At 32.2% G+C, this 15,122-nt stretch overlaps 1 protein-coding gene and 1 long non-coding RNA gene across 2 annotated transcripts in view; both read left to right on the forward strand.

Moving 5' to 3' along the window:
* Positions 1-13,283, forward strand: part of LOC115887838 (protein transport protein Sec24C) — a 28,690-nt gene extending 15,407 nt beyond the window's left edge. The window contains exons 12-13 of the mRNA XM_030907355.1: positions 825-1,018; positions 12,825-13,283. Of these exons, the coding sequence (XP_030763215.1) occupies positions 825-1,018; positions 12,825-12,965 (335 nt within the window). The 3' untranslated portion in view covers positions 12,966-13,283. The remainder of the gene's footprint in view (positions 1-824; positions 1,019-12,824) is intronic.
* LOC115887839 lies at positions 1,702-2,591 on the forward strand. The gene is made up of 4 exons (XR_004051162.1): positions 1,702-1,969; positions 2,026-2,101; positions 2,320-2,497; positions 2,556-2,591. It is a non-coding gene; the product is annotated as an uncharacterized LOC115887839 (long non-coding RNA).
* Positions 13,284-15,122: the final 1,839 nt, after the last annotated feature.

Consider the following 15,122-nt stretch of genomic DNA (forward strand, 5'->3'; position numbering starts at 1 on the left):
GAGCCACCCTTGTTCCATTTGAAAAAATTGATTGAATTGAGATATGATTAAAAATACGACTTGGGCATCTTTTAACCGGCCAGGACAAGACACGAAAAACATTAGACGATCAAATCTATTTTTCCAAAGCTCTTGTATTAAAAACTAGTGTTTCTAACACAGCTATGGCACTCTAGATTGAAATTTAAAATACGATTTTCTTATAAGTGAAATTGTCAAAAGTTGACATATGACATGTCATTCTACTCAGAGTGTCATTTTCTCTCAAATAAAGTAAAGAAATACCTAGAGTGCCATTTAAAAATCAAAAATTGTAGTCATTTCCGGTGAAACAGGAAGTGACCAAAAACAATTGAATGCATCAATCAATCCTAATTTATGTTATATACTAACATACCAAATATCGTTTTTTTTATCTGGAAAAATAAAAAAAGTTATAGGGATGAACCACTTTCGAGATGCACCTAGTATACATAAGGAATAATTCTTGTATAATATGATAAAATTTAAATAAGTAAATTCGATGATTTTTATTGGTTCTAAGTTTAAATTAATTTATTATATTAATTAATTATATGACATTTCTAATAAAAATAGCGCTTGAATATAGTAGAATAAAAATAGTGCTTGAATTTTAAATGATTTTCAAGTAATTTTTATAACTGAATAAAATTTGTTGTGTATTATATCTTAAATTATTTTTTATAACAAATATTTCGAAACTGTTTGATCAAACTGTGTTACCGTTAAGGATATTGGTCGTCCAAAGTGTATATTTACTAAAATAAAATATTTTTTATGTTTAAGTGTATTATTTATTTTAGAAAATGGTTTATACATGTTTCTGTGGGTTGGACTTGGGGCAAGCCCTGAATTTGTTCAAAATGTCTTTGGCTGTCCATCAGCAATACAGATTGATATTGAACAGCCATTTTTACCAGAGTTAAACACACCTTTATCGATTGCCGTTCGAAACATTATTGAAGAAATTAGAATCCAAAGACATAGATGTTTAAGGGTAAGTTTTTATTAGTCTAGAGTATGGAGTGTAGAGGTAAGGAGAAACAACTCTTACGGGACTTTTATTGAAAAAGTCACAAAATGGGAAGAATAAGGGTTCGCCAAATAACCACAGTGGCGCTAAAAACGCATGAATCTAAAAAATGAAAAGTAACCATAGATAAGAGAATAAAAATAAATATAACCAAACATTACACCCAAAAAAAGTTTTGTTTTTATTTTTTAGATAGAGTTTTGGAATATAAAATAATTATTGTTTATCAATATTTTGTGCTTTATTTATTATTTAACAATGGTTAAAGTGTGTGTGGTGCGAAGTTGATTGAATAGCTGATGGAAAAATAAAGAGCAAAGGCAAAACCTACGGTATGTAAAATACATAATATAATTCAGTATTGTCAATCAAAAGTGTAGTAAACATTTTTCGTAAGATTATTGACATACATGTTACAAAGTATATCTTTACAATCCTTTTTATAAAGTTACAACCTAAATAAAATTTATTTTTAATGATTTTAAAGTTTGACAGACATACACAAATTGTGGGCATTTTTTTAAACAAGTAAAAGTAGGAAATACATAAAATTGTAGGTACTTTCAAGAAATATAGTTAACTGTAAGTGCTGTATTTTAATAATCTATCAAAAATCAAAATCATCACGATAATATTACGTATTGATTTTCAGACAAGAATTAGATTATTAGATGGTCAAAAGCATTTAGATATTGCTTTGAAATCTACAGATAAGGTATGGCAGTTTCATTTTAAAGAACAAGATGTTAAAGTTTGTGATAAAATTGTCATCAGAAATACTGTCCACTTCAGTATTTACATAGGAAAATATTGGAGGATGAAGCTCTACCTACTGCGTCAGGTTAATTTAAATTCTGAATTGCAACAACAGCAACAAGCAAGAAGGGCACCATTAAATGAATATTATACACATAAGTATAATTATACACAGAAAGAGTAATGTTATACACATAAATATTAACATTTTGTAGAGCAACAACAGAATAAAAAAAACAAAATATGAACAGCAGCAACTAAAACAGGAACCATTAAATGAATATTATACACGTAAGTACAATTTGATCGAATAAAAAACGGCGTCAGCGATGCCTATGAAATGAAGATTGCTGTCATTTTATATGTAAAATGATATGGAGAATGTCATCGAGATGTTCATTTCCAAGCCAATTGGACGCCGTGTTTTTTCGACCTTACAGTATTATTATACACATAAATAGTAATATTATACACATAAACATCCCTTGATAAAGATCAACATTTTGTAGAGCAATAACAGCATCAAATAATGGAAATAATGGACCCTATTGCTCAAATCAAAAACAAAATTTCAGCATTACCACTTTATTGGTTATATCAATAAAAGAAATTATTGAGTTTATGAGTCTAGATCCTACAAGCAAGCAGATCTATCACATAATTTTAAATGAAGATTTATCTATTATAGTATGTATAAACACTTTGCATCTTTTATTCAATGTTGTAATGAATTAACAAATTGCAGGTAATTTATTCTAATAACGAGAAAAAAACTTTGGATCAAAAAATATTTTCTTCTGATGAGGTTTATGAATATTAAAGTCTGTTGAAGTTTGGCCATTATGTGTTGGTATACAATTTATTTATGATGTTACAGTAGTTAAACTATCCGAGTACGAAACATGTTTAAAATCCACTATTCTTAATGAATGGCAACTACCAACTTGAGAGGAAGCTAAGAGAAAGGTTCTATTGGGTGGACTACAAGGAAAAGGGACATATACATGAGGATCTGGAAGGGCTATAACATTACGTCTCAAGCCATGGGACAATAGGAAACAAAATTCAAAGGAAAATATTACAATACGTGGGATGTTAAATTATAGTGCAAAGAATTGAGAAAAAGAATTATTAAAAGTAGTTATTGTTACGAGAGTTAAACCATCCGACTACCAAATATATTTAAAATCCACTATTCTGAATGAATAGCAACTACCAACCTGGGAGGAAGCTGCGAGAACGATTCTATTGGGTGAACTACAAGAAAGACATGAGTTATTTCACGTCCCAAGCCATGCAAGCCATGTTGGAATAGCTGGGAGTGAAAAAGAAGATAATACAGCACACAATTCTTGTCTAGAAGTAGTTGATATTAAGGTAGTTAAGCCATCTTATCGAACATTTAAAATCCACTATTCTAAATGAATGGCAACTACGATGGCAAAACGTAAATAAATACTTGTACAGTATAAAATTATATTATATTAGCTTAATTTTTATACTAAATAAAATGTGTTACGTTATTTTGACCTGCATTATATTTATCTATAAATCCCATATCATCAATTAAACTTTTAATAAAGTTTTCCTAATTATAATTAACATTAATTTTAAACTAAAGCTTTTTCATCTTGAATGAGATTTACGAAATAACTTATGAGAAACAATAAAAAAGAGGCTCAGTCTATTGCTTCTGAATAATCGATAATAAAACCACATATTGACTTACTTTTATAGGTACTAAATAAATGTAGGTATGAAGTTTACTCAGCCTTAAATGAGTACTTGGGATTCACCATCCTGAGGTAATAATAGGCGGTTGAAGCGTAGTGCTGGCCACATTACCTTCCTTGTATACCGAACGGCTCTAGTATAGCAAGCTGTACCTTGCTACTCCCAAGGCGTTAAACGCTATATACGGGAGCTATTATTATTATATGAAGTTATTTTAAAGCTGCATTATATTTATTTTAAACCCATCACCAATTATTACTTTAAATAATTTTTTTCTTAATTATAATTAACATTAATTTTAAGCTAAAACGATCAGAATATTTTTTCGTCGTCTTGAATGACATTTGCGAAATAACTTATGAGAAACAATAAACAAAAGGCCTAGTCTATTGCTGCTGAATAAAAATCTGTAATTTATTTCATTTGACATGAAAATAAAATTTGTATTTTTTTGAAACCCGCGGCTTCGCGTTTGCTTCACGTCAAATATTTATGTCTTGAATCATCTGTTCTAAAATGTTCGGCGCATGTCTTAAATTTTTGGATCTTGCTACAGCAGCGCCATCCTAATTCTTCCCTTTTTTTGACCATTTTTTAATGCACTGAGTTATTTCTCCTTACCTCTAAACTCCATAGTCTAGAGAAATCTTATATACTATTGTCAAGGTGTATGTAGCACTAAACTGTATTACTGGTTGCATAACTGCATTACTGCTACATAACCGCAACGTGCATTGAGGAACCTGGCGAATTCGCCAGAAAGTAAAAAAAAACAGAATTCTTTAGAACGTTCCAGAAACACTCGTCAGGGGGTATATAAAGGCCCGCGTTTTGGCAGTTGGAAGTTTGATAATACCGTGTTTTAAATTGTGAATTAATTGGCGAAGGTGCCAGTACCGTTAGAGTAATAGTAGTTGCATAAATTGTGTTGTAAATAGTATAAGTTGTGTGTACAGAGTGAGACAAATAAAATCGTTAAGTATTTTATCGTGAGTTTAAATTAGTGGACCCACAGAATCCGTAACATTTGGTGTCGGAAGTGTGTGCGATTCAAGAGGATTTTTAAGAAGAAATTAAGTGGATTGGAAGATTTTTAGACCGAATTAGAGTATTTTTATGGTTGGTACAAGGGAACAAGCGAAGAAAATGGAGGAAGTAAGCAAATTATTGGGCGATTTTATGGAGAATATGAAAAGAGAAAAGGTAGAAGAACAAGAGAGGCTGCGAAAAGAGAAAGCAGAAGAACAAGACCGCCTACAGAAAATTCTAGAAAATCAAGAAATTAAACAGGACCGGCTTGAGAACATTTTCGAAGATTTGAAAATTCAACGACAACAAGACAAACAAGAAGAACAGGACCGACTTGAGAAAATATTAGGTAATTTAGAAATTCGTTTGGAGGAGCGACGTCATAGAGAAAGACAAGAAATACACCTTCAAGAAGCCGTAGGAGATCTGGAGGAGCGCCTTCAACAGAAAATGGAAAAATTAGAGAAGAACCTACAGAAGACCAAGGCACAAGCAAGGACACCTGGCGTTCCTTGAACTGCGAACCTTAAGGCCCCAACCTTCGATGGACAAACCACCTGGAGCATGTACCACCGCCAGTTTGAAGCAGCCGCCGCTGCCAACGGATGGACCGACCAGGAGAAAGCAGCGGCACTTGTCATCGCGCTGCGTGGCCCTGCCCTGGAACTGCTGCAAACTATTCCTGCAGCTCAACAGCAGGAGTACGAAACCTTGGTTGCTGCATTGGACCGAAGATATGGCAACCAACATCGACGTCAACTTTACCAGGCCCAAATCAAGACACGCCTGCAGAGGTCCGGAGAGAGTCTGCAGGAATTTGAAGCAGACTTACGTCAGCTGGTACACCTAGCATACCCAGAAGCACCGGAAGGATTTAGGGAGGAACTCGCTGCTCAGTGCTTTATCAGCGGACTGAAGGACCAAGAGTTACAGAGGGAACTGCAAATATCGCGATTTTCGACCAGCAGCGAAGTACTCGTTAGGGCGCTGGAAATAGAAGCTGCATTTAGCGCCATTCCTAAACCGAAGATAGGCTCGGTAAATGTCGAGGAACAGCCAGAGTTCTCACCTACGTTTGGAAGAGATGTTTAATAAACTATGTGAGTTACTAGTGAACAAGAGAGTCAACAACACCCAGACAGAGAACCAGAGAAGATCCCAGGATATTAGGTGCTATAGATGTGGCAGGAATGGCCATATCCAACGGGATTGTCTCATCCAAATGCCATTCCGTTCATCATTAAGAGAACATCGGCACATCGGAAGATCCCAGGACATAAGTTGCTATAGATGTGGCAGGAATGGCCACATCAAACGGGATTGCCGCGTCTAAATGCGATTCTGTTTACCATCCAGAGAACATAGGCACCAGGAAATCAGTACTAATGAGCGAGTATTGGCTGAAGAAAACAGAGCCTCTAGAATGTTTTCCATTAGGAGTCTAGGAAAAACTGCTGACAGTTTGGTGATCAACGGGAAGGTTAATGGTAGAAGAATTCGAATGACTGTGGATACAGGCGCTATGGTATCGTTGGTGCGGACCATAGACTTAAAATAGAATATAGACTACACTATTTACATCTCAACGCGGTCAAACAAGCTTTTTTGTACACATGTTTACTTCTGGGTACAGTCGACCGAGCCTTCCTCATCCAGCCTATGTTGTCACGTCTTTAATATTATCAATATTTTTTTTTCTTGTTATACACCTATATTGAGATATTAATACTACAGTTTAATAAAGTAGGTTTTAATATTCCATAGATATATTAAATAGTCCTTATACTACTAAATTATAAGTCGGATACTGTTTAAAAAGGATAAGTTCTTTACAATATGACAACACCGATTAGATGCGAGGGAGCCTATTCATTCATTTATTACCTTGTAGTACGCGTGGCACGTGTGCGGTAAAGTTTTGTTGCCGCTATGTCCCCGGCTGTATTAACGCATTTTCTTAGCTTGTAGTCCTTAAGTGTTTATTTTATTGACTTTTTCTGTTCAAGAACTATAAAATATGGTTCGCCAGTGCCAAATTTGCAAGAAATTTGGCTTAAATAATCCATTTAAGTCTTGAAACGACTTTCGACCGGTAGGCAACTCTCAATTTACCCATTGGGGGTCAGTGGCGTTGTAGAAAGGCGCTTATTTAGATAATATTTTAGTAAAATGTAAAATCTGAATTTTTTCTCTTACATTACATTATTTACTTACTTACATTGTAACAAAATCATAATTATAACCCTGTTAATAATTAATAATGTTTTTATTAAAAATATATTCCGGTTTATTCTAAAATTATCTTCAGAATCTAAAATAACATACAAAAATTTTAAAATGATTTTACATTATGAAACAATATTTTTTAATATACCGGGTCGTCTCAAAAGTGGCTCACCCCTATAATTTTTTTATTTTTTCAGATAAAAAACAGATTTGTATGTTAGTAGGTACAGTACAGTACGTCTGTCCGTTCTGTAGCTACGGGGTATCCGTGAGAGAGGAAACAATATTCTCTCGATGTTTTTCGTAAAAAATTAAACGACGCGTCCCATCAATAAAAATTCGACAAATTTGCAAATAGCCAATAAAATGAGTGGGCGGAGCTATTTGCGGTGACGTACTCGTCAAGTCGACGTATAAAATATATTGCTGTTTATTTAAATGTTTTGTCCGCATTCCTTTCATAGACACAGATCTAGCAGACGTACTGTATATGACATAAATTAGGATTTATTGACGTATTCAATTGTTTTTGGTCTCTTCCTGTTTCCCCGAAATGATTACATCTTTTGATTTTTTCGGTATATTGCTACTTTATTCGATAAAAAATGACACTCTGAATAGAATGACATATCATATGTCAACTTTTAAATTTCAATCCAGGGTACCATGGTGTTGTTAAAAACACTAAGTTTTAATCAAGGAGCCTTGGAAAAATAGTTTTGATCGCCTAATGGGTTTCGTGTCTTGTCTAGGCCGGTTAAAAGATGTACAAATCGTATTTTTAATCATACATATGTCAATTTTTTCAAATGGAACAAGGGTGACTCATTAGCATATTTGGAAAAAGCATTTTTTTATGAATATATTGATACCACACACTTGGTATTTCGAGTCAAATTGTCGTTATGAACCGCGTGTTACAATTACAATTAAACCATATGCGAAAATGTCAAAAGTTGACATATGATATGTCATTCTATTCAGAGTGTCATTTTCTATCGAATAAAGTAGAAATATACCGAGGGTGCCGTTTAAAAATTAAAAGTTATAGTCATTTCCGGTGAAACAGGAAGTGACCAAAAACAATTGAATGCGTCAATCAATCCTAATTTATGTCATATACTAACATACTAAATCTTGTTTTTTTATTTGAAAATATAAAAAAATTATGGGGATGAGCCACTTTTGAGACGCACCCGGTATAATAAAGACAGTACCGAGTTAAATAAATGTAGTTTTCATTTTATCCACTTCCTATCACCTTGCTTTAATGGAACAGATTTATGTTTTCTCTAATTTACATAATAAGACATCACTTAACCAGAAAAAAAAATACAACAATCGTTTTTTTTTTCTCTCCCTGTCGCCGATTCTATTATATCTGTGGAATAGATCCTATTTTGATTAATATTAGGGCTCGTAAATGTTTGACTAAAATTAATAATTTATTATTAATTTCAAAAATTACGTAATTTCGATTATAAAATTTCTTCTATAACGGGTATTTTATTATTTTTATCCTTTTTAGACTCTAAGATGTTTTTTTCTAAACTTTTATTTAAAAAACCTGTCCTAAATCTTAATAAAATATAAAAAAGTTTAATAATACGATATATTTTTAATTTAATTATAGCTTCATTAAAATAAAAAAATTACCCATCTATGATACGGAGAGTTCAGGTGTACTTGAGAAACGAAAGACAGTGTTGTGTTTCTCGGCAGGGTCGTCAGGGAACGACCGTTACGACAGAGACAACCTATCTATCGCTCGTGTCGCACTCGTTATAACCTGAAAGAATAACACAACAATTACAAGATATTGTCTGACCGCATGTTCAAGCTATTTATGAATGAGATGCTCAGTCTATATTTTATTTTAAGTCTATGGTGCGGACTAACTCAGTGCAAGGATTGAAGATGATGCCTCTTAGAAGAAGAGTGTATTTACGTACAGTTACGGAGGAAATGGCCGTTATACGGGGAGAGGCTTTCATGGAACTGGAGTTAGGGAATTTAAAGTTTCGGCATAGCGTTTTAGTGGCAGACATTGAAGATGATTTTATCATGGGTATGGATGTGATCAGTCAACATGGTTTTTCTTTCGATCACCATAGAAACATCCTCAAAATCGGAAATGAGGAATTTGCTGTATCTAAAGAGAAGAGACCAGGAAATATGGAAGCAAGATCATCGGAAATTGTGATGATACCTGGTGATACCAAGAAGACTGTGTTCGGAAAAATAGAGAAAACCTCTGTGTGCCGTGTAGGACGGGTACAAATTATCGACAACGAGCCAGATCGACGACGACCTGGACAAGAAAATGAAACATCGCGAAAGCACTATTAGAGTAAGGAATTTTAAACTGAGAACTGGCGAACAATGGACGACGATACAATTGAGGAAACGTCAAATGGAAGATCCAGACATCGGAGCAATACTACGGCTCAAGGAGGGTAACGGCGAGAGACCATCGTGGCAGGATATTGCGTACAGAGGGCTGATTTTCAAAGCTCTCTGGGCTCAGTGGAATTCACTGGTTATTGCGAAGATGTTAAGAAATAGTGTCAACGTTGTAAGATTTGCTCAGCTAGACAAGGACCAAGTACTCGATCTGGAGGAAAAATGGAACAAGATAACGTTGGACTGTTGTTCGAAAGAATCGTTAGGAAGGAAAGATTACTGGACGTTCATAAGGCCGTTAGAAGTAAGATTGCGCTAGCCAGTGACCGGATGAAAGCTCGTTACGACCTCAGAGGTAATTCTACGGGATTTCAACAGGACGATAGGGTATGGTTGTATAACCCACAGCGCAAGAAAGGAAGGTCCCCAAAGTTAACTCCAGCATGGGAAGGTCCTTATACAGTCATCAAGAAGATAAATGATGTTGTGTACCGGATTCAACACAGCCCTAGAAGTAAGATGAAAGTAGTACATCTGGATCGATTGAAGAGATACCGGACAGGAAACCTTGATCAGGACGATCAAATTTGAGAAGGGGGCAATGTCAAGGTGTATGTAGCACTAAACTGTATTACTGGTTGCATAACTGCATTACTGCTACATAACCGCAAAGTGCATTGAGTAACCAGGCGAATTCGCCAGAAAGTAAAAGAAAATTACAGAATTCTTTAGAACGTTCCAGAAACACTCGCCAGGGGGTATATAAAGGCCCGCGCTTTGGCAGTTAGCAGTTGGAAGTTTGATAATACCGCGTTTTAAATTGTGAATTAATTGGCGAAGGTGCCAGTACCGTTAGAGTAATAGTAGTTGCATAAATTGTGTTGTAAATAGTATAAGTTGTGTGTACAGAGTGAGGCAAATAAAATCGTTAAGTATTTTATCGTGAGTTTAAATTAGTGGACCCACGGAATCCGTAACACTATTATAATAAACGACAAAAATCCCATTTTTCCTATTGCATATCTAAAATTTTGCGGTAGGCCAAGCAAAACCAAACATTTATTTGTCGTATAAATAATCTTTTAATAAGGATTTCCAATTTTTTTCAATTACTATTATCCTTTAGGCTTTTATTGTTAAATTTTTCCGTTGTCTGTTTTACGTACGTCTCTCACATATTATGTAGAATTCAGATTAATCATGGCGGAAAACCAAACGATGCATTTTTTGAAGTTCCGTATATGTATTATATCGTCCCATTGCTGCCAAAAGTCACTAACTAACATTTTTCCGAACAACCAAATTCAATCACTAACTATGTTTTGAAGCGGAGAATCGATTGCAAAAGTCATTAACTACGATTTCTGGCTATTTATGTTTTATTTTAACACCGAATAGTTACTAACTATAACATCTTTATGCAATGCAATTCATCTTTAGACGCATTTTTCTCGGAAGTAATAAAAAGTAAGTTAGTGACTTTTGGCAGCAATGGGACGATATTGTTTTACTTTAAATAATGAAGTTAATGTAGAATGTTTAGGAGGGGAGTTAATCACCGCGACCTTATAGATCTACTGTTTGTTCCCCTCTCTTAAGTTATAACGAGTTATAACTCATCATACAGTCTCAGGGCTTTAACAGTAATAAACGCGTAAATAAATACTAATAAAACTAATGTAGCATATTGGATAAATTTTAACAGATATAATTTTTTACACGTAAAAAATAATTTCTTTTGCTTAAGTGCTTTTTTCGAGTAACAAATAGTTTTTTACGCGTAACAAATAGTTTTATACGCGTAAAAAATAGCTTTTTACGTGTAACAAATTGTTTTTTACACGTAAAAAATTGTTGCTTAGTGTTTTTTTTTAAGAGTAACAAATAGTTTTATACCATTAAAAATTAGTTTTTTTACGTGTAACAAATAGTTTTTTACACGTAAAAAATTGTTTCTTTACGTGTAACAAATATTTATTTGCACGTAAGAAATAAGTTTCTTTTGCCTAGTGTTTTTTTACGAGTAACAAATAGTTTTATACTCGTAAAAAATAGTTTTTACGTGTAACAAATAATTTTTTACACGTAAAAAATAATTTCTTTTGCTTTTTTGAGTAACAAATAGTTTTTTACGCATAACAAATAGTCTTTTGCACGTAAAAAATAGTTTTTTTGCGTAAAAAGTGTTTTTACGCGTAACAAATAGTTTTATACGCGTAAAAAATAGATTTTTACCTGTAACAAATAGTTTTGTACATGTAAAAAATAGTTTTTACGTTAAAAAGTGGTGTTTTTTACGTTAAAAAGTGTTTTTTTTACGAGTAACAAATAGTTTTATACGCTTAAAAATAGTTTTTTACGGGTAACAAATAGTTTTATACGCGTAAAAAATAGTTTTTTACGTGTAACAGTTTTATTTGCGTAAAAAATATTATTTTTTTACGTGTAACAAAAGGATTTTTACACGTAATAGTTTGATTCTCTTTTACAAAATTTGTATTAAAATATCAATATTTTTGATAAACACTTGGACTGCTAACAAATACACGTCGCGTCACCACGTATTTCTAAGCCGTTATCACTTTTCGTTACCACTAGTTCGTGTGTCAGGGCAGTCTTGCTAGCTCGTATGTCACTGCTAGGAATTTTTACTCCCAGCGCGCGTAACAAAGTTTCTATTCAAAAAGTTTGATAAATCATGTCCTAAAATTGTGTTAGCAATTAACTAATATTTACTAGTCTATTATATAATTATAATTATTTATTATATTATAATAGTATAATTATAACACGCAAGTAACCACAAAACTACAACACAAAAAATCTATACAAAAATAAACTAAAATTCCTAAAATAAATGGCAAATAATAATAATTATTTTTACACACACCACTGGCGCTAGCAGTAGATTGCGGTTGCCGTCGAATATCCAGCCCGTTCAACGATCGATCCGAGCTTATTTTTCATCTTCGTCTTTTCAACGCTAACTGCGCCGATCTCGCCTATCTCTTGCTCAAAGGGTTGATTGTTGAACCGGCCGGGAAATCCAAGAGCTTTTTCGTTACTAATCGACAGCTTGATATAAACTGGAGACTGCCGCTCCTTTTGCGAGTTTTTTAATTGAGACACAAATCGAAATAAAAGCTTCAAACGGTAAAATCGCAAAAACGCTTCACACGCAAAAAAGCAAAAAACGCTAGTCGGTACAATAGATCATGGAACCCTAAAACCCGTCCAACCCCAAACTGTAATAAAAATAGATCTACTGAATATTAGGTAGGTATTCGGCTATTCAGCAAATCTGGTATTCGATACATCTCTAGTTTAAAGCCTAGTTATCATGTATTCTATTTTCGTACGTTTTCTGCGACAATTATGGCGTCATCAAATTCGTAAAAAAATTAAATGTTTAAGGATTATCCGCTACATAAAATTAACCAAGAAATTCGTTGGTAATATTTGGATGCATGACGCTATTTTTTTTTTCACATGCGAAATTTGAACACTAGACTTAAAATGTCAGAAAGAAAACCAAAAAGTAAAAAAATAAATTCTGTGTATATAATTAAATAAATGTTTTAGTTAGCTAAATTAATAAACTAATTATTTTTAATTTTTACAGTTAACCATTGTGAGACAAAAAGAAAAGTTAGAACACGTATTCAAGCACTTTTTGGTGGAAGATAGAGGTAATGACGGATCTGCAAGTTATGTCGACTTTCTCTGTCATATGCATAAAGAAATTCGAAGTTTATTAAGCTAGCAAATAAATAAGTAATTACGTATTGTGAATAATGAGATGGACATATTGTATGTATTGCAAACATCATGGTGTATTTTTGTTTAATTTTATTTTCTAAAGAAATTATTAAACTCAATATGTATTTTACTGTATTTTGTGGTTTGTTATCTAAATAACAAAAAATAATTACTTTGTTATATTAAAGTTGTAAGTTATTCTGTATAATTATATTTAATTGTAATGTAGATTTGTTTTAATGGTTAATTTTTGTATTTATATATTTTATTAATATGCATTCATCAAATTTTAGTCTAATTTAATATTAAAGTGAATTATTACTATGTCATTTTATTTTTAATATCTTAAATATCTTAAATAATTTTTTTGAATCATAAATCAAGGAAAGGTTTGAGTATAAAATTGAAGAGTGGAAATACGAAAGGGGGTAAGTGCTAGCGATGGGAACTATCGAATGAATTAGACTATCGAATGGTTAATGAATGAATGATTTCAACTATCGAATGGTTTTATTCGAATAAAATCATTCATTCATTTGTATACTAAAGCATATGTGACAACCTCGCCGTGCGACTAAATGGTTATCGTTGAGCCAAGACTATTGAATGCTTTTGATAAATGAAATTTAGTATTCGTTTGATTTTTGTATGCGTCAGTGCATTATTAGTTCTTCCAAATTTTTATAACTTCGCCGTATAAAAAATAGTAGTTATTTTTTAATTTTATTTATTGACGATTGTGTGCATGTGCAGGGGGTCATAATTTTTCCGAAAATTTGTGTGGTTTTCCGTAGTCCGATCTTTCAATTATTTAATTTTATATGGTATATGGTCTATTTTTTAATGGGAAATTTTGAGAAGTAGCAATTTTTAAGAGAGATGAGATGAACTTAAATTAATTTTAAAAGTACATATTTGTATTTTAGATGTTTTAATAATATGAATTAGTTGAACTTAATAATCATATTAAAGTAATGTGGTTAAGTAAATGGTTATCGAACTCAAACTATGGGGTGAGAAAATTAAAATGAAAGTTTTACACGTGCCAATTTAAAAAAAAAGTTAACGATGTTTGTATTTTGTTTATGCTAATTCTCTTACATGTAGTTTTTGCGAAGAAATATTTCATTTATTTTTTAAAATAAATGCCAGTAAAAGTAAATATAATTTTTAAATAGTAATATAAAGCACCTAATATAAATAATTTTGATTTCTAATTTTTTATTTATATTTTCCTTCCATTACACTGCATGCTTAGAAAATTAATAAATGTTTATATTTCATGATTTCAAAAATTTGTTGTTAATATAACAAATTAGTTCTGTAATTATTATTATATAATAATTACAGAATTATAATAATATATTTAATAAACCAACGTTGCCACACACAAAAAATTTAGAGACTATATTATTTTTAAATAGAATCTAATATAAATAATTTTGACGTCTAATTTGTTGTTTATATTTTGATACTACTTAAAAAAATATTTATATTAAATGATTTTAAATTTTGTTGTTAATAGGTATAACAAATTATTACTGTTATTGTTATTTATTAAACCAGTCTTTGCTTAAAAACATTAAAAATAATTTTCCTACATCCAAAATAATAAGTATTATTGCAGTGTAACGACAGAATATTAATAATAAAAAATGCAGAATATATAGACATACTATCCCTAACTAACTAAAGCCAAACAATAATATTTAATAAAAAAAATGCAGAATATATTATAGACATACTATCCCTAACTAACTAAAGCCAAACAATAATATTCTTTGCTAATATCAACTAATACCAAAATATGGCAACAGCGCCCTTCATAATGTATTTTCTGTGTAAATACTAGCACCTCAATAAAAAAAATAATGTGTCCTTATCTATATCTGACTCCGCAAAAAATCAAAGATGCCGGCTTCTTTCATAGCATTGCCACCGACCGCTGTCGGGTTCCTCGGAAAGAAACCTACGTCGCGTCGCCGGGCGACAACTGAAATTCAGTTGATATTTTATTATAATCGATCCTGACGAATAAATGAATTTCATAAATGAATGAATTTTATAAATGAATGGTTTTTGCTGCCGAATTACTAGAAATAAACATTTCAAGGCAGATGACGGATCTATTCGATAATTTTTATTCGAATAGTTTTCAACG

Source organism: Sitophilus oryzae, unplaced genomic scaffold (assembly GCF_002938485.1).
Source record: "Sitophilus oryzae breed Bouriz unplaced genomic scaffold, Soryzae_2.0 scaffold_649_pilon_pilon, whole genome shotgun sequence".
NCBI lineage: Eukaryota > Metazoa > Arthropoda > Insecta > Coleoptera > Curculionidae > Sitophilus > Sitophilus oryzae.